Source organism: Lissotriton vulgaris, chromosome 4_1 (assembly GCF_964263255.1).
Source record: "Lissotriton vulgaris chromosome 4_1, aLisVul1.2, whole genome shotgun sequence".
Taxonomy (NCBI): Eukaryota; Metazoa; Chordata; class Amphibia; order Caudata; family Salamandridae; genus Lissotriton; species Lissotriton vulgaris.
Window position 1 is genome coordinate 1,383,245,518 of NC_141691.1, and position 20,058 is coordinate 1,383,265,575.

A 20,058-nucleotide genomic window follows, 5' to 3' on the forward strand; every position below is an offset into this window, starting at 1 on the left:
GAGTGTAACTTGTTATGTGCTTTTGCCTCTGACCTCATAAAGAGTTCAGAGGAGTGTGTTAGTGAATAAATACATCAATATTTGATATATATCCTGTGTGGTGTCCTTTCATTTGGTATTCGAGGGGTTACATATGGTAAAACAGCTGGCTTTACACGCCCTCAAGAGTCTTTTAGCCTAAGACTGTTCTGTCCACGCTACCTCTAGGATAGCTGGTCTATAAGGTTGACTTTACAACCATCACCATAAGGGTTGTTTGGACTGGTGCAAGGTGTTCACTAGAATAGTGATCATCATATACAAGGCCAACTTCTCACAGTTCCGAGCGTGGCTGCTCAGGATTTTTGATGTCAATTTCCTCATCAGCAATTTGCAACTCATGCTTTTAAACTACTCCTGCAAGGCCATGAATGAATTTTAGAAGAGAGGACAAGGCTTATAATAAACATCTGAAATAATAGTATTTTAGGATTATCAATAAATGTTGCTGACTTTATTTAGGTTACTATAGTGGCCTACGACATACATTTTCCCACTAACATCTTATCTCTGGTCATGTCACGCAAAGCAACTGAATTTATCACTTTATTCACTAATTTCTGTTGGTGCACCAGCTACCAGCCTACAAAAAAACATTCACTTTTTAACAGAGGAATATATACATAAGTAAAAAAAAGAGTAGGTACCTGTGTTTTCAGGGTTCTTTCAGTATTTATACTTTTTTCATATGCCTGTTTAATATGATTTATTTCTTCTTCTTTCTTCAACCGATATTCTTTGAGGAGAAATAGAGAGGTTTAGAAAAACATGGTTTTAACTACCAACCTTAAGCTTTTATAGTGCCATAATAATGAAAAAAAGTTTACGCTCAACACTTTTGTTTTAAATCCAACTAACTCGCCAATGGGCCTGAAAATCCATGTTATAGTGCGATACATTAAAGTGGATGAAAGAAGAAGCGTGGGAAGTAATAACCAAAACCAATGGCAAATAGGACTAGAATGTCAGATACTGGAAAGTACAAAAAGAATAAGTTCCTTACCTTCTTTCTGGTGTGTACTCTATCTAATCCACAGATTCCTCATGCTGCACTGTGCCCACTTTGTTCTGTCCCAAAATGGAGCCACATATAAATGTCACTCCTGTGTGCGGATGTCAGTTTCTTTCTAGACTCTGTCCAAGTCCTTATCTGGTAGAGACTCTAACTGCAGATTCATTATTATAAGTATATTTATAAAGCATGGCTATAACTGATGGCATGTCCCAGTACTCAGAAAGAAGACCAGAAAGGAAGAGACAACCACCTGAATGTCAGTTCTATTTAATGGACACAGAAGAGAAATTAAGGGCCTATACTAAAACAGAGCATAATAATCAGGTTTTAAGCCTCTTTAGGAACTATAGTTCAGACTGTTACATCCTTAAAGAACAAGTTACTTACCTTCGGTAACGATATACCTGTATGAGACATATATTAGTTATAGATTCCTTACCTTAGAAGTACCCCTGGTGTCAGACTGGATCCAGAGAATTTGTCCCCTTAGCAGTACCCCTGCGCATTGATAGGTGGCGTTGGTCGAGTCAGCGTTCGTTGGCAGCATCGCTGGGATGATATAGCAGTATCTACTTGGACGCCGTCCCTGTGCGCTGACGTCAGTTCTTTTACATGACATTCCACGCCAGAAGTGCAGAGCCATACAAGACACTGACCACTGGTGCACAAAACTAGGGCCCTGAAAGGGAGTCCCTTGCTCTAGAAGTCAGTTAGCAGAACGAGGAGGTGAGTGGGGCGGTAAGGAATCTGTAACTAATATATGTCTCTTACACATATATCGTTACCGAAGGTAAGTAACTTGTTAATCTGAAAGAGTCTATTAGTTATAGGTTCCTTACCTTAGAATAGCTATCCCAGCAATACAAACCCCGGAGGTGAGTCTGTGAACTAAGCTCCCACCAGAAAGTCCTGGAGAACTGAACGTCCAAAGAAGCCGTCTCTCCGGACTGGACTATCCAGGCAGTAATGTTCAGTGAACGTGTGCAGAGATGCCCACGTGGCTGCCTGGCAGATCCCACCGAGTGGGACTCCACGTCCCAAAGCAGTAGTGGCTGATGTTGCCCTGGTGGAATGGGTGCTCAGTCGTACCGGAGGCTCCTTTTTCGCCTAGGAGTAACAGATCTTAATACAAAGGACGACCCATCGAGAGATGGTCAGTTTTTGCACGGCCCAACCTTTCTTGGCGCCCACATAGCCAACAAAGAGTTGATGGTTCACCCGGAATGGTTTTGCGAGATCCAGATAAAATGATAACCCATGTTTTGGATTCAGACGGTGGAGTCTCTCCTCCTCCTTGGAAGGATGTGGGGGCAGGAAGAAGGTGGGCAAAGTGATGGTCTGTCCTTTGTGGAAAGAGGTAACCACTTTGGGAAGTAAAGAAGGTCTAGTTCGAAGGACAACCTTGTCCGGATGTACAGCAAGGAAAGGAGGTTTAGAAGATAGAGCCTGAAGCTCACTCACCTTGTGAGCAGAGGTGAGGGCAACCAGAAAAGCAGTCTTTGAAGTCAAGTGTCTGAGAGGACAATTAAGTAGAGGCTCGAGAGGAGCACACATAAGGTAAGTTAAGACCAGATTAAAGTCCCACTGGGGCCTTACGAAAGGAACAGGAGGAAAGAGGCGAGTAATGCCCTTAGGAAACATATTTACAATACGGGACTTGAAAAGAGAAGGCTGATCAGGAAGGCGAAGAAAGGCCAAAATGGACGAAAGTTAGCCTTTAAGGGTGCCCAGAGCAGAACCCTGCAGGTCCAAAGATAGAATGAATCTCTGAAAGAGGGGCAGAAAGTGGATTCACAGCCTTTGCTGTGCACCATGCCACAAATTTGTTCCATCTACAGGCATATAACATTTTAGTGGAGGGACACCTGGCTGCCGAAATGACATCACAGACTTCGGGAGGAAGCTGTTAACTGTTGCCGTTCAATCTCCACGCATGGAGGTGGAGGATGGACCGGTTCGGGTGGAGGACCGTCCTCTGCTGCTGCGAGAGAAGATACTCCCGAAGAGGCAGCCCGATCGGGGGATCGATCGTCATGCTGAGTAGCTCGGGATACCAATATCTTCGTGCCCAATCCGGAGCCACAAGGATGACTTGGGCCGGGTCACGGCGAATCTTCTTCAGCACTCTGGGCAGAAGTGGTGTAGGCGGAAAGGCGCACAATAGACCGCAACTCCACTCGCGACGAAAAGAGTTGCCGGGTGAGTGCCGCCTTGGAAATTCTAAAGCGCAGAACTGATGACATTGCGTGTTCTCTTTGGTGGCAAATAGATCTAACATAGTTCGGATGCCATTCGTGATCCATCAAGCACTGAGTTTGTCCGCTCTGGCGTTTAAAGAACCTGCCAGGTGTTGAACCACCAAGGTAATGCCTTTATGTTCCAGCCATGTCCAGAGGCACGGAGCCTCCTGAAAAAGGGTCCAGGACCCCACACCGACCTGTTTGTTGCAATACCACATGGCGGTGGTGTTGTCCATGAACACCTGCACTACACTTCCCCGAACAGAGGGAAGGAATGCCTTCAAAACAAGTCGGATCGCCCGAAGCGCCAAAAGGTTGATATGGAGCTGGGACTCAGCCGAAGACCAGAGGCCTCTGATCTCCGCCTCTTCCAAGTGGCCTCCCCATCCCAGGAGGGACGCATCCATCACCACTGTGTGCTCCATTGGGGAAGGGAGAGGGATTTGCCATTGACCCAAACACGATTCTTGAGCCACCACTGCAACTGTTGTGCAGTGCCCTCCGAGATCTGGACATGATCGGACAGGTTGCCCTGACGCTGTGCCCACTGGAACTTCAGGTCCCACTGCACAGCCCACATATGCCATCTGGCATGTTGCACTAGTAGAATGTAGGAGGCCATCAGACCCAGGAGCCGGAGGGTCATCCTTACTGAAACTCGGGATAGAGGCTGAAAGATCGGAATCATAGCCTGAATATCCCAGACTCGCTGCTCGGGAGGATAAATCCAAAACCGCGTCAAATCCAGAACTGCTCCGATGAAGGGGAACTTCTGAGAGGGACTCGGGTGTAACTTCAGCACGTTGATAGAGAACCCCAGCAAATGCAGAAGGTCGGCCGTAGTCTGAACGGGAGTGCCAACTACCTGGGGCGTGCCCGCCTTCAACAACAGTCGTCGAGGTAGGGGAAGACTGACACCCCTGACCTGCGCAGGTGAGCTGCGAATACCGCCATCACTTTCGTGAACACCCGAGGGGCGCTGGCAAGACCGAAGGGGAGCAAAGCAAACTGAAAATGCTCCTGGCCTACCGTGAACCGCAGGTAACGTCGGTGGGCCGGCAGGACGGGATGTGAAAATATGCGTCCTGCAAGTCCAATGCCACCATCAGGTCTCCAGGGCAGCCAAGACCTGAGCCAGTCAACATCTTGAACTTCTTCCGGAGAAACCGATTCCTGAGGTCCAAGATGGGGCGAAACCCCTTTGTCCTACTTGGGGACCAGAAAGTAGTGGGAATAACAACCACGTCCTACTTCTGGCCAAGTAACGCGCTTGATGGCCCCCTTTGCCAAGAGGGACATGACTTCCTGTTGGAGAAGCGCGAGGTGATTCCCCGACATGAGGTGGAACTGAGATGGTATGGATGGGGGGGCAGACTCTAAGGGGAGGGAGTTACCCCTTCGGATGGGTTGCAGCACCCACCTGTCGGAAGTGACAGAACGCCAGTGGGGAAGGTGATGTTGAATCCTGCCGCCCACTGGCGTGGGGTGCACCCAAAAACTCAGACTAGGAAGGCTTTGAGGCGGATGCTGCTGGAGCGGAGGTGGACTTACCCGCTCGCTGGCCCCATGTGCCGCCATGGCGGCCTCCACGCCCACTGCCGCGCTGAGTCTGGTTCTGCGCAGGCTTCTGACTGAAGGAGCGGGCAGGGGCGCCTCTTCCGTGGCCACGAAAGGAACGAAAGGTAGACGCGGCCGGGCTTGTGGTGGAGAGACCCAAGGACTTGGCAGTAGCCCGAGAGTCCAGCGCACTGTCTGCCAAACAGGCGAGTACCATCAAAAGGCATGTCCATGAGGAAACTCTGGACATCCACGAAAAACGCAGTGGACCGTAGCCAGGCATGATGACGCAGGGCCACTGTCATGGAGATAGCTCTTCCTAAAGAATCCATGGTGTCCAGGCCACACCAAACTTCGCAGCATCCTTTCCCTCCGCATTAGCCTGGGAAAGTACAGCCCAAACCTTTCCTGGACACTGGGCCAGTGTCTGCGCCACTGTGTCCCACACAGTGTGAGAGTAGCGTCCCAAAAGGCATGCAGTGTTGACTGAACGCAGCCCCAAGCTGGCAGAGGAAAACAACCTCCTGGCAAACTGCTCCAGCTTTTTCGATTGCTTATCCGGTGGGCGGTAGGGAACGCACTTTGGGAAGTGGAAGCCTGAATGACCAGTCTCTCCGGAGTCGGATGATTTGTCAGAAAGGCCGGGTCACCCGGTGCCGGGAGATGATGGCTGGCCACATTATTATCCACATGGACCCCTGTGGCTGGTCTAGACCAGGTGCCTATCAAAACATCGGTCAAGTCCTCATTAAATGGGAGCAGAGGTTCCATAGAACTTGCCGCCGGCTTAAGCACCTCAGTAAGGAGGTTGGTCTTGTGAGTGACTCAGCTGCTCTACGGAGCAGCATAGTATACGTGGCGCTTTCCTCCATGAATGCGGGAGGAGACATAAATTCAGGCTCCGAGGAGCAGCCAAGGCTGCCTGCGTCCTCCCAGTCCTCCACCCACTCATTTTCAGACTCCTTCCAGTCATCCCCCTCCTCCAGAGCCCGTGGTACAGGCGGCAGCAGCACAGGTGAAAGCAAGTGCTCCACCGGCGTCGGGAACGGTGCCAGTCGGCGCCATGTCCTACTTAGGGTCTTAAGCCGGAGCAAAAGTGCCCGGTAATTCGGGCAAGGGCGGAGGTGGAACGAACGGAACCCATGGCGCAGGAACAGAGCCGCAGGGGGCGCCGTAGGTGCCGGCGGAGGACCCCGAGGTGCCGGAGATGCCGATGGAGGGGCAGGAGCACCCGGCGGAGGACCTTGCGGGCCGGAGCAGACTGCGGCAAGCAAGGACCCTCAAACGGGACCACAGTGCCCGAAGGCATGCCGGCGGGAGCCCTAGGCCTGAAAAGCCAGTCCATGGTGGCAAGAAACTCTTGCACCTGGGCCGGAGGCGTCAACGGACCTGGATAAGGTGGGTAGGTCACGGGACTCCTGGGCTCCAACGGAGCCGCGGGGGACGAACCCCAGGGCCCCTCGTCCGGAGACCGATGGGGGAACATCAGAGAGCGAACACGCTTCTTTGACTTTTTCTTGTGACTTAGACCCCGAGGAGCGATGGTGAGGGCTCCGCGGTTGGTCCCTTGAGCAAGCCCTGGACCACAAAAGGCACGGAGATGACTGCCTGGCTTCCAGCAGCTTTCAGGACTGCTCCCGCAAAGCCTTCAGAGCCATGGCCAGGCAGTCGGAACATGACCGAGAGTCATGGTCGCACTCCAGACAGTAGAGACAGATGCCATGGGGGTGGGCCACCGACATCGTACGGCGACAGGCCCCGCAGGATGTAAACCCAGGCATCCCTACGTGTCACCTAGAGTCAAGGATTCAAAAGAAGTAGAGACAAAAGTCTCAAAAAAGTTAGTCAAAAAGTGACTACGATACGTGCTCTAACCTGATCTGCGCTTGCTGGTGTGGAAAAAGAAAGAACTGACGTCAGCACGCATGGGTGATGCCTAAGTAGTGTCCGTGACATCATAGTGGCGCCTACGACGCCAGCGACGGAAGCGGAGCCGCACAACGCCACCCTGCGCAGGGGTACTGCTGACGAAAAACTTTCCGGATCCAGTCTGACGCCTGGGGATATTCTAAGTTAAAGAAGGAGTAGTTTCTGTCCTGTAACTCCAGTTCTGTAGTAGGGGTATCTCTGTTATAGTCATAATCTAGTGAATAGTCCCGCCCATGTGCGTGGACCCCGGCAATCAAAAATAATCTCTTAAGTTGTCAAAATCATGCAGAAACTGCAAAGACACTTAAGAGAGAATTTAAAGACAAATAATGCAGCCTATATCCACAGGCTACACTGTCCAGTACTTCAACTAGAAATTCCACCAAAAATCACCACACACAGCCCAGCCTGCCAGTTTCTACCATAGAGAAAACTGCCTCCCCCAGTCCCAGACTCAGGAATGATAGAGAGGAAGGTAGGGACAGACAAGCCCCATAGGCTGCCATTATGTGGCTTAAATAGGATACTGTGCCTTTAAGAGAACTTTCTAGACTTCTCCCAGTATCCCAGAATGCATAGCAGGTCCAACTTACTTTCAGTTCTTTTTGAAGGCGTACAAAACGCCAGACCTGCCGCATTGTTCACATGAAGAATTCTCCACCAGGGAGGAGGGAGGGCGCTTATGACTATAACAGAGATACCCCTACTACAGAACTGGAGTTACAGGACAGAAACTACTCCTTCTGTAGTAGGGGATATCTGTGTATAGTCATAATCTAGTGAATAGAATGGCAAGCCCATCCCCACAACTAAGCGGTGGTGGAGAATAAGTACATAATGCCACTATTGTGCGAACAAATTCCGCAGCGAAGCCTGTCCAACCTGAGCGTCTGCCCTGGCGTCAGTGTCCAGGCAGTAATGTTTAGCAAAGGTATGAACCGACTTCCAAGTGGCTGCCTTGCAGATTTCAGCAATCGGCACATTACGGAGCAGAGCCGTCGTGGCAGCTTTGCCCCTGGTGGAATGAGCCTTAGGCTTACCTCCTAAGGTCTTATTAGCTTTCTGATAACACAATTGTATGCAGGACACAATCCACCTAGAGATGGACTGCTTAGAGGTCGCAAGACCTGTCCTGACCGATCCATAATTGATAAACAACTGGTCAGACCTACGGATATCTTTGGTTTTATCCAGATAAAATTTCAACACCCTCCTAACATCCAGAGAATGGAGAGTCCTCTCCGCTGGGGATGAAGGGTTCTGAAAGAACGTAGGTAAAGTTATAGTCTGGTTGACATGAAAGTCAGAAATAACCTTGGGAAGAAATTTAGGGTGAGTACGCATAACAACCTTAGCAGCATGAAATACAGTATAAGGTTCATTACAACACAACGCCTGAATTTCACTCACCCTGCGGGCCGATGTAATGGCCACGAGGAACGCCGCCTTCCAGGACAGGTGCTGCAACGAAGCCTTATGAATAGGTTCAAAAGGTTCCTTCATCAATCTGGACAGCACCACATTCAATTCCCATGAAGGCGAGGGAAGCCTGACAGGAGGGAATACTTTCTTCAATCCTTCCAGAAAATCTTTGATCACGGGGATCTGGAAAAAGGAAGTCTGTGAAGGGCATTTCCTGTAGGCAGTCAATGCAGCCAGATGAACCTTAATGGAATGCACATTAAGGCCAGACTGCGCCAAATGTAGAAGGTAAGGAAGGATGACATCTTCCTTACAGGTCGTAGGATCATGGTTCTTAGACTGGCACCAGACACAAAACCTCTTCCACTTGTAAGCGTATGAAGACCGAGTGGAAGGTCTCTTGGACTCCTTCAGTATGTCCATGCAATCGTCGGGCAGATTCAGATGGCCATATTGCACTATCTCAGGAGCCATGCCGCCAAACTCAAAGACGAGAGGTTGGGGTGTAACATCCGTCCCCCGAACTTCGTGAGAAGGTCCGGCCTGCACGGCAACCGGATGTGAGGAAGGAGAGACCGGTGAAGTAGGTCCGTGAACCACCACTGCCTGGGCCACTCCGGGGCGATGAGGATCATCCGAGCCCTGGACCGGGCTAGCTTGATGAGCACCGCCGGAATCAGGGGAATGGGAGGGAAGGCGTACAGAAAGCCGTTCGTCCAGTCGATCCATAACGCATTCCCCAGCGTCCCTTGCTGGAAGTACCTGGAGGCGAAGTCTCTGCACTTGCTGTTGTCGGCGGTGGCGAACAAATCTACGTCTGGAGTTCCCCACCTTGCGAAGACTTCTCCAAGTACTTCGTCGTTTATGACCCATTCGTGGTTTTCCTGAAGCAGTCTGCTCAGTGCGTCTGCCTGAACATTCTGCACACCTGGTAGATGGGTGGCCGTTATCGTCAGTCCTCTGGCTAGGAGCCAGTGCCAGATCGCCTGCGCCTCCTGCGACAGAGTGCGCGATCTCGAGCCCCCCTGCTTGTTGAGGTAATACATCGTGGTGGTATTGTCCGTTTGTACAAGCAGAGAGTTGGTCTGAAAGGACGGAAGAAAGGCCTTCAGCGCCAAGTGAACAGCCCTGAGTTCCAGGAAATTGATGTGATAAGTGGCCTCCATCGGTGACCACGTGCCTTGAATCTGTAGAGTCCCGGAGTGCGCTCCCCATCCCAGAAGAGACGCATCCGTCACGACAGTCTGCGTGGGAATGTCCTTGTGAAAGGGAACCCCTCTGAGGAGATTCTCCGCCGAACACCACCACTTCAGGGACTGAAGAGCATGCAGCGACAGGCGAATCTTGTCGTCCCAAGATCCTTTCCTCTGATCCCACTGATCCTCCAAGCACTCCTGCAGCGGTCTCATGTGCAGCCGTGCGTGCGGCGTCAGGAAGATACAAGAGGCCATCGATCCCAGTAGAGAAGACACCGTCCTCACTGTTGTAGATGGAGTCGTCATAAGAGCCTGAGCCTTCCGAAGGAGTGATAATCGTCGCTCTTCCGAAGGAGACACGCTTGCTGACAGCGTATTGATGGAGGCTCCCAAGTACTGTATGCATTGGACCGGAGTCGGGACAGACTTGGCCATGTTGATGTGCAACCCCAGCTTGTTCAAGAGAACGCACGTCTTCTGGAAGTGTGCTCGCGCTTCCGAGAAGGAGGATGCCTTGATCAGCCAATCGTCCAAGTACGGGTAGACGAACACCTTGTTCTTCCGCAGGTGTGCTGCTACCACCGCCATGCACTTCGAGAATGTCCTTGGCGCAGACTTCAGTCCGAATGGGAGTACTGTGTATTGATAGTGATTGGTGCCGACTTGGAACCGCAGGAACTTCCTGTGTTTGTGTGCAATGGGCACATGGAAGTAAGCATCCTGTAGGTCTATCGCGCAAAGCCAGTCTCCCTGTTGCAACTGAGGGTAGATCTGGTGCAACGACAGCATGCGGAACTTTTCTCTGCGAATCCACTTGTTTGCCTGTCGCAAATCCAGAATGGGCCTGAACTCGTTCTTGTCCTTCTTGCGAACCAGAAAAAACCGGGAGTACAGACCTCTTCCTCTCTGAGACCGAGGTACGTCTTCTATCGCCCTTTTCCTCAACAGGATATCCGCTTCCGCCTGAAGCTCGCGCAGCTGAAACTGGGAGCTGACCGGGGGAATAGCTGGAGGAGGGCTGGTGAACCGAAGACTGTATCCATTGCAAACAATATTCAGCACCCACTTGTCCTGAGTAATTTTTCTCCACTCTGCCAGAAAAGGTTGGATGCTTCCCCCTACCGGAGTGGGTAACGGATCCGGGGGAAGTAAGTTCCTAGGGCCTAGGCCCTGCCTGGCCCTTGGGCGCCGAAGCCGACTGCTGGCCTCCTCTGCCCTTCTGCCGCTTCTGGAACGGCTTACGGAATGGCTGCTGCTGCTGCGAGTGCCCCGAAGCCTGTCCCCGGCCTCGGCCTTGCCCTCCGAACCGCCGTTGGAACGGGCGGTACTGCTTCTTGGTTTCTTTGGGCTTTTCCAGGCCCACCGCCGTCAGTGTTTCGGCCTCCGCCTTCATGCGGGCCATTTCATCATCTGCGTGCTTCCCGAAGAGGGTCTCCCCGGAAAACGGCAGATTGGCCACCCTCTGCTGCGCGTCCGGTTTCAGGGACGTCAGCCGGAGCCAGGCGTGGCGCCGTTGGTTGATCCCGTGGCAGAACCCGTGAGCAGCCAACAGGGAAGAGTCCGCAGCCGCGCTGATTATCTGGTTGGCCACTAGCATCCCCTCACTCAGGACCTCCATGAAGTCTTCACGTTGCTCCCGAGGCAGATGTTCCGCAAAGCGCTCGAGGGAGTCCCAGAGGGCGCGATCGTAACGCCCCAACAGAGCCGTGGCACTCGCCGCCTTCATGGACGTCGCGGAAGTTCCACAGATTTTTCGCCCTGCTGAGTCCATCCACCTAGACTCCTTGTCCGGGGGCACCGTAGAAGTCGGGGTGGTGGAGTGCTGCTTGCGGGCCGCCGTGACGATGACGGAGTCAGGCGGAGGCTCCGCTCTCAAGAAGGCCGGATCCGAGTCAGGAGCCCGGTATTTCTTCAGGAGTCTGGACGGGGCCGCTCTCGTCACAGCCGGGGTGAGAAACAGCGCCATAGCCGGTTCTTCCAAGCCCGGCACCAAGGGCAGGAGGGGACGAGACATGTGCCTCTGATGTAGGGTCTCGAAAATGACGGACGTCTTCGGAGTAGGCACTGTCAGAGTAATGCCTAGCTTCGCCGCGCCCCTCAACAGGACGTCTTGAAAGGCAACCAGGTCATCTATCGGGGACACCCTGGTGTCCGGCGACCCCGACAGCGTAGGTGAATAGTCCCTGGTCCCAGACGATCTCGTGCGGGAGCGAGATTCGCGCCTCCTATGGCGGTGTCTCGACCTCGTGGAAGATCTGTGCCTAGAGCGAGAACGGGACCTGCCAGCTCTAGGGCGCTCCTTCGGTTTGCGAGGAGGGGTCTTCCGTGGCCTCTCACGGGGACTCTTCGGATCCTCCCGGGGCTTCGGTTTCGGGGTCCCCTTGGGAGGAACAGGCAGTGACGGCAGAGAAGCGGACCTCGGCGGAGGCACCACCAGCCGTGGGGCGGGCCCATGCGGTGGGACCGGAGGTGGAACAGGATCCTCCGCAGGCAGTGGTGGCACGGGTGGAGGGTCCTCCTTCGGTACGGGTGGAGGAGGAGGAGTCCCGGGCCGAGAAGGAGTGTACACTTCCGAGTACACCGAGCCCGGTGAACCTTTAGGGGACGGGTGCGGAGATCCGTCCCCATCCGCAGGAGACCTCTTCCTCTTCCGTCCACTGGAAGTGGCGTGACTCCTGGGGCTAGAGCCCCCTCTGCGTCGTTTGGGAGAGGGAGACCTACTCCTCGACGCTGACCGCTGTCTGCTGGACGCAGAACGACGCTTTTCCGGCGTCGAACGGCGCTTCCTGGACTCCGGCGTCGAACGTCGTCCCCTCGACGTCGACCCTCTCATCCTCGGCGTCGAACGTCGACTCCTCGACGTCGATCCCCTCTTGCGCGACCTCTCACGCCGTCCTCTCGACGTCGGGCGGTCCGCCCTCGGCGTTGATCGCCGTCGTCGTCTTGATGTTCCCGACGTCGAGGAGCCCCTCGACGTCGATCGGCGGTGTCGCCTCGACGACGACCGACGGTGTCGCCTCGACGGCGAGCGTCGGTGCCGCTTCGACGGCGAGCGCCGATGCACGTCCCTGCGCCTTCGGCGTCGGTATGAAGACCTCGACGTCGACGAAGACGATGACGTCGACGGCGGCTTCGACGTCGGCTTCTCCTTCGCCGTCGAGTCGTCGCGCCGTCTCGACCCGGAGCCCCGGGGAGATGGGGAGCACGCCGTCGTCATCCCTCTCGACGCCGCCGTCGAAGCCCTCGACGTCGACGGAGAATGGGATCGTTGGCTGGACTTCCTGCCCCCGGGGAGCCCCCCAGGGGCCTCAGCAGAGGCAGAGGGATCCCTCCCAGGCTGCCCAGACCCACCTGCAGCACGTTGGCGCCTATCCTCCAGGCCAGCCAGCCTGATCTTCAATCTGTCCCTGAGTGTCCTAGCAGAAAGTTGCTGGCAGATCACACACTCCTCAGGGCCATGATCTTCTGGAAGGCACACGATGCAGACATCATGGGGGTCGCTTTTGGCCTTCTTCCTCTCACATGCTGGGCACTTAACAAAAAGGCCAGGCATTTCGGAGCCCCAAAACGCCTAAAAAACAGCACAAGGGTGAGAAGAGAACACCAAGCAGTAATCACAGCACTTTTAAAAGTTATAAAGTGCAAAAACGAATTCAATAAACCCTTGAAAAAGGGAGAGCTCAATGCCAGGGTCCTGTAAGCAGGAGCCGGAAAAAAGAACTGAAAGTAAGTTGGACCTGCTATGCATTCTGGGATACTGGGAGAAGTCTAGAAAGTTCTCTTAAAGGCACAGTATCCTATTTAAGCCACATAATGGCAGCCTATGGGGCTTGTCTGTCCCTACCTTCCTCTCTATCATTCCTGAGTCTGGGACTGGGGGAGGCAGTTTTCTCTATGGTAGAAACTGGCAGGCTGGGCTGTGTGTGGTGATTTTTGGTGGAATTTCTAGTTGAAGTACTGGACAGTGTAGCCTGTGGATATAGGCTGCATTATTTGTCTTTAAATTCTCTCTTAAGTGTCTTTGCAGTTTCTGCATGATTTTGACAACTTAAGAGATTATTTTTGATTGCCGGGGTCCACGCACATGGGCGGGACTATTCACTAGATTATGACTATACACAGAGATCCCCTACTACAGAATCTATCACTAACGTGTCTCTTTCAGATCACCGCTATCACTTTCGAGAACACCAAAGGGGAGCACAGTAATCTGAAAATGCTTGTGGCCTACCGTGACCATAGGTAATGCCTGTGGGCTGGCAGGAAGGGAATGTGGAAGTAAGAGTCCTGCTAGTCCACCACTACCATCCAGTCTCCAAGGTCTCGGGCAGACAGGACCTGAGCCAATGTCAACATTTTGAATTCTCCTTCCGGAGGAAGCGGTTTACGTCCCTGAGATCCAAGATAGGACGCAGGCCTTTGTCCTTTTTGGGTACCAGGAAGTAGTGGGAGTAACAACCACAACCTACTTCTGGGACAGGGACTCGCTTGATGGTCACTTGGCAAAGAGAGCCGTAACTTCTTGACGGAGAAGGGCCAAGTGATCCTCCGACATGCGATGGACTGTTGGTGGCATTCAGAGAGGCGCAGTCTTGAAGGGGAGGAAGTAGCCCCTTCGGACTATCTGCAAAACCCACCTGTCTGACGTGAAGTTGTGACGTGGGGGAGGCAACCCTGAAAAGTCGGACTAGGTAGGTTTGGAGGCTTCTGCAGAAGGTGACACTGGTGGACTGGGCCGCCCACTGGCCCCCAGACCCATGGCGCTGTGTCCCACGTCCCCCGCCCCGCAGAGACTGGGTAGCTTGCGCCGGCCTGTGGCCCTGGGCAGAACATGGTGGGGCACCCCTTTCGTAGCCACGAATGGGCGGAGAGGTGTCAGTGCGGCCCAAGAACCTTGCCGTAGCCCGAGAGTCCTTAAACGCTCAAGCGCATTGTCCACCTTGTCGCCAAACAGGCGACGGCCATCAAAGGGCATGTCCGAAAGGATCGATTGAACATCCCCCGAGAAGACAGTTGACCTCAGCCAGGGGTAGCGCCTCAGTGCTACTGACGTAGAAATCGTTCTACCCACCGAGTCGGCGGTGTCCAGCCCACATCGAATGGCAAGCTTCGCTGCGTCTCTACCCTCTGCATCCACATGGGAAAGTACAGCCCGGGCCTTCCCCTGGGCACTGTGGAAGCACCTGCACAACCGTGTCTCACATACAGTGGGTGTAGCAGCCCAATAGACATGCAGTGTTCACTGACCACAGTCCTAAGCTGGGGGAAGAAAACATTCTTACAAAGAGGGAATCCAAGGAGCTGGACCATATCTGGGGAGAAGTAGGGAACACACCTTGGGATATCGAGGCTTGGACCACCAAGCTCTTGGTGTAGAGTTTTGGGAGAAAAGTGGGTCGCCCAGGACCAGGCGGTTGTTTCGGGCAATCATCCTATCAACGGGAGCCCCTGTGCTGGGCTTAAGCCAAGTGCCCAGAAGGATGTCTGTGAGGACCTCACTGAACGGCAGCAGGGGCTTTGAGGAGGCCGCTGACGACTTAAGCACCTCAGTCAGGAGGTTAGTCATGACTGCCACTGTAGGAAGCTCGGGGGCCAAGGCCTCAGCCGCCCTAAGCAACACCACAGCGTAGGAGGCTCCCTACTCCGTGGCCACAGTAGGGGGAGAAAGCATAACAAGGTCTGGGGAGGTACCCAGACCACTGGCCTCATCCAACTCCTCTCTCCAGTCCGGCTCTTCAAGCTGGTCTTCCAGAGGGTCAACAGACCCCTCCTAGTCCTCCTCACCTTTTTCTGGCTGCCAATCAGGGCGATAAGGAACAATATGGTAGAACAGTGGTACAAACCTATCGCTCGGCGACGGCATCAATCAACGCCGGTCTGGCTCAGTGTCCAAATCGAGGGGGAGACCGGGATAGACGCTGGCCGGGGACACAACGGGCATCGGAGGTGGCAGAGGCGTTGTCAGAGGGATCGGCACCAGGTGAGGTGTTGTGAGGTCTACCAGCCACGATCCGGATCCATTCCTGGATCTCTGGGAGCCCTGCGGCGTTGGGGCGGGAGCCGCTGGCATTTAAGACCTAGAACCCCCAGCCGAGTCCACGGGCCCAAGACACGTCAGTCGGGCCGCCCAAAGATGGAATGGAGGGCTTTGTAAAAGGCACAAAGCTGGGCAGGGGACGCCCCGGCTCCCGGAAAGGGAGGCAAGCTCTGAGTTGTCCCAACAGACTCCGCGTCCTTCGGCTGACAGACGGGGAGAAGGCGAAGAGTGACAGTGCTTCTTAACCTTCTTTTTGTGCTTTGACTTACCCGATGATGAAGACTTCGAGGAGGAATGATAGTGGTGACTGCACTACCGGTCCCACAACCTCCCGGTCGACCAATACCTCGAGCGGCTCGGAGTTGACTGCTGGGCCTCCAGAAGCTTTCGGGACCGCACCGCAAAGACTTCGGGTTCATGCCCGACAGTCGGAGCATGACTTTGGGTCATGGTCGCACTCCAGGCACCAGAGGCACACAAGGTGTGGGTCAGTGACTGACATCAGCTTGTGACAGGAGTCACAAGGTTTAAAGCCGGTCCGACGATGGGACATCCCTATGCACACCAGGAGTCGAATAACTCGAAAAAGAGGTCGACAAAAGTCAAAAGAGAGTTAGTCAAAATACGACTAAGGGTACCGCTCTCTCCGGATCTGCGCTGGCTGGTGCGTGAAAAGAAAGAACTGACGTCAGCGTGCAGGGGCGGCGTCTAAGTAGATACCACAACATCATCCCAGCGGTCACGACGCCGAACGCGGAGTTGACCAACTTCACCTACCAATGTGCAGGGGTACTGCTAAGGGAAAAAAGTATCCGAATCCAGTCTGATGCCTAGGTGTAATTCCACAGTAAGGAATCTATAACCAAGTCTCTTTCAGATTGAAGAGGCAGGGAATGCTAAGCTTTTGCAGCTAGAAAGGCAAAAGAGCGGCCACCCCACTTAACTTCCCTCACCCGCAGGATTGCTGCCAGATTAATGTTTGAGGATTTAAACTATGGTTAGGCTGATAGCAGGTCACCAAAGAGGTCATATATTGTGGACCTCTGTCATTAAGAATTCTATGGCAGAAGCCCATAGCTTTAAATAGAGTTCTCTCTGAGTGGCAACCAATGCAGGATGGCCAGAGCTGGACCCGCCGGAGCACACCTCAGAAGACTTAGCACTAGGTAGGTTGCAGAATTTTGAACTCTGTAATTTTTTAAGTCTCCCTCTGGTAACCCCTAGATATAAGCCATTGTAGTAATCTAACTGCAAGGTAACCAATGCCAGTATAATAATTTTCCTGGCCGAGAGTGGAAGAACATCGAAGATCTTCCTTAACATTATCAAGGAATTAATGCATTTTCTTGCCATGGCAGCTATCTGATGTTCTAGAGATAACAACAAGTCCAGCCAAACTCCCATATTCTTAACTTTTACCTTCAGGACGGGAGTAGAGCCCACTACATCGGGTCACCAGACTGATGTCCAAATGGAGGGGGTTTTCCCAACAATGAGAACCTCAATTTTATTAGCATTTAGTTTGAGGCAGCTATTAGTAATACAACTGGCCACTTCCACCAAACACCTTTCAAATTAGACAGCCACTCCACCTATCTCTTGAGATAAGGTGACTATTGAGTCTTGTCCATATAGGACACAATAGTCACATTGTGACCCTCAATTTCAGCTAGTGGGCGCATACAAATGTTGAATAAAGTTGGGCTGAAAATAGAGCCCTGCGGCACCCTTAGGGACAACGAGATCGGATCTGAGGAGTACTTTTTTTGGAACACTTGAAAGGAGGAGTCTTGTAGAAGGGATGCCAAGCAAGGCCCGCCACCTCACAGTCACCTAGCCAATGCAGACGTAGGACATGAGACACGCTGTCAAAGGGGGCGCTTAGATAGAGCATGATCAGTGCCGCCGTCTAACCCCACCGGCATAACACATCAGGGATTTAGTAGCCATCCGGTAGGCTGATTCAGTGGAGTGGCACGCACAAAGGCCAGACTGGGTGTAAAAGATTGTTGGCCTCTATAAACTTGGTCATATCACTATTGACCAGTTTTTCCGCCACTTTAACCGCATCGCTGCGGCGGCTTTTCCAGCTGTGTGCGGCGTTTTTTAAAATACCGCGTTACATGACGAGCTCAGCTCGTCATCAGCATACGAGCGCTGTAGGAGAGTGGGGTCTGCAATCCTATGGTCACCCCCGATTTTTGCTTTTTGCTTCACTGGTTTACGACTTTCCCTGGCTGTGGGCCTGCTAATCAGACCCACAGCCTAGCTGTTCTCTCTCTAAATTGACACAGATGTACCTTAGGTGCATTTACCAATTGGTACTGGGCCACCTCATCAGTCCCTGTACAGCATACCTTAGGTATCCAGGGCCTAGGTGTACCCAGGGCCTACCAGGGGCTGCAGCATGTATTATGCCACCCTGGCTGGCCATCCATCCAACTCTGACACAACTGGCTGCACGACAGCTGGGGCAAGGTGGTGTAAACACCTTTTGCTTTAGCTATAGTATTCCTATATCTAACCCTAAATTGGACACATGTATTCCTATCAGTCAGTCCTATGGCAGGCCTTAACAATCCTGAAGGCAGAGTGCTTGGAATTATGTGAGATGGTGCTCTGGCATGAGCTGAGCCAGTCTGCAGCTTGCGGAACCAAGTCCTAATAGCTGTTCCATGATAACGCGTACCATATACTCTTAAGTGCATTATAATCCTCGCGGTTATTTGCTAACTTTGGTCTCGCTTTATCAAAACATGTCGAGTAAGGTGTCATACGAATTGGAATACTAACCCCTCGCCAATTCTGGCGACGGGGTTAGCATTCCACCCTTCTAGAGGGACACAACATGTATGTAACTGTGAACCCCGGTTAAAGTTAACTCGAGCCTCAGCATCACAAAATGGATGCTGCCACCACAGACACAAGTCTGACCTGCTGCTGCTGGGAGTCCTTCCAGCGAGGAGAGCTTGGACAAAGGGTTTCCTGTCAGGGGCGGTGCTAGCACCATCCCAGACAGGGTTGTGTGTATCCCAGGTAGGCAGGGCTGAGAGGAAGGTGACTGCAAGTGGCACCCCGGTGCTCACTGTGCATATGCCGGCTCAAACCAGTTCCAGAGGCACCCCAGCCCCTGAGCTGGGGAAAGTCCGGACAAGGGAGAGGGGTGTAACCACCCCCCTCCTGGTCCCACCCATGGGCAGGACCTAGTCGCGTGCCAGCCCCTTTTTTACTTTTAGAATAAAGGTAGGAGCGGGCCCCCTTCCCAAATGAGATAATCTTGAATCTTGAACTACTTTCCACGAAAGGAACTCTTGACTTTCTCTGAAGACTCTCCCTTGTGGCTAAGGAGTAGCCACCCTGCACCCGCAGGCACCACCTAAGCATCGCGGTTTGCTGCACGTCCATCCTCCGGATCAAGACTGACCAGCTCGACGAGACCCGGATTCCCTGGCATCTCTGACCTCTACCTGCATCATCAGCCCAGCTGAGATTCGTGGGTGTGACGAGACCTGAGGGACCGGCCATCTTCAAAACCTGCACAACGCTTAACCAGCACGACCGCCGAGGGATCCTCGAGTGAGTGCACTGGGGTTTGAGAAGCCCCAACCCAGAGCAGCTCCAGCACCAAAGTCCAGCCCCCCAGCATCCACGAGATCTGCGTGGGGCCCTTCTGCTGCTTGCCACGTTGTCCGGTCACTTGCCCATTGGCTGGTGGCCTTCCTGACGACGTACCACGACGATTTCAACGCTGGTCTGGTTGCTCCAGACTGGCCCTTGCTCCCTTCCAAGAGAGGAGAACCCCGGACCCTCCTGGTCCACTCCAGACGCCATCTTGACTCCACCGCGTGGGCTTGCCTTTGCCAAGGCTTGTTGCTCCAACCCTGGTTCCAGCAGCGCCGACAGCAGACACCCTCGTGGGACAGCTCGCACCTCCAGCCTGGTCGCCGACAACGCCTCCTTGCCCGTGTGACTGCAGCGTCCAGCGTCGCCCACTCACCTGATCGCGGTGACCTCATCCGGTGCCATCCTGGTGCCCGCACAATCACTGGCTAGTGATGAAGAACTGAGTCCCCTCTGCTTTCAGGTCGTCTCCATCACCGATCCAGGCTTGGATCACACCGAACATCTTCACTGGTCGCCTGCCAGCAACAACTTCTTTCAGGCTCCATAGACTACAACGAGGATTCCCGACGTCTTTTGAACCCTATGCAGCCGCAGCCCCTGGGCTAGGTAACCCGAGCATTTCGGTGCTCCAACGCAGGTTCACTATCCAAGTGTCCAGATCCTTTTTCGTTTTAAGTCTACCTAGTCGGATTCGTCCGGAAACAGTAACTTTAGAAATACTAGCCTCCATAGACTTTGTCCCGCATTCCGCGTGAGTGCACACTCTGCACCCGATCTCCCTAGGCCTCCTGCTCCTAACCTTAGGGTTCAGTAGTGTAGTCCTAGCGATCCTGAAGCCTCTGGATCTTGTTACTTACCTGCTAGTATTTCGCATTCCACTTTTAGTGTATATGGTTTTTCGTGCCCCTCGGGCATTTGTGTAAATTGTGCAACTTGAAGTATTTTCGTAAGAGTTTTGTATTGTGCTTAGCTCCCTGACTCATAAAGAGTTCAGGGTAG

General features: G+C 53.2%; 1 protein-coding gene across 1 annotated transcript in view; it reads right to left on the bottom strand.

The window, feature by feature from the left end:
* Positions 1 to 20,058, bottom strand: part of ROCK1 (Rho associated coiled-coil containing protein kinase 1) — a 2,273,505-nt gene that overhangs the window by 482,440 nt on the left and 1,771,007 nt on the right. The window contains exon 25 of the mRNA XM_086965620.1: positions 687 to 775. Coding sequence (XP_086821746.1) covers positions 687 to 775 — 89 coding nt within the window. The remainder of the gene's footprint in view (positions 1 to 686; positions 776 to 20,058) is intronic.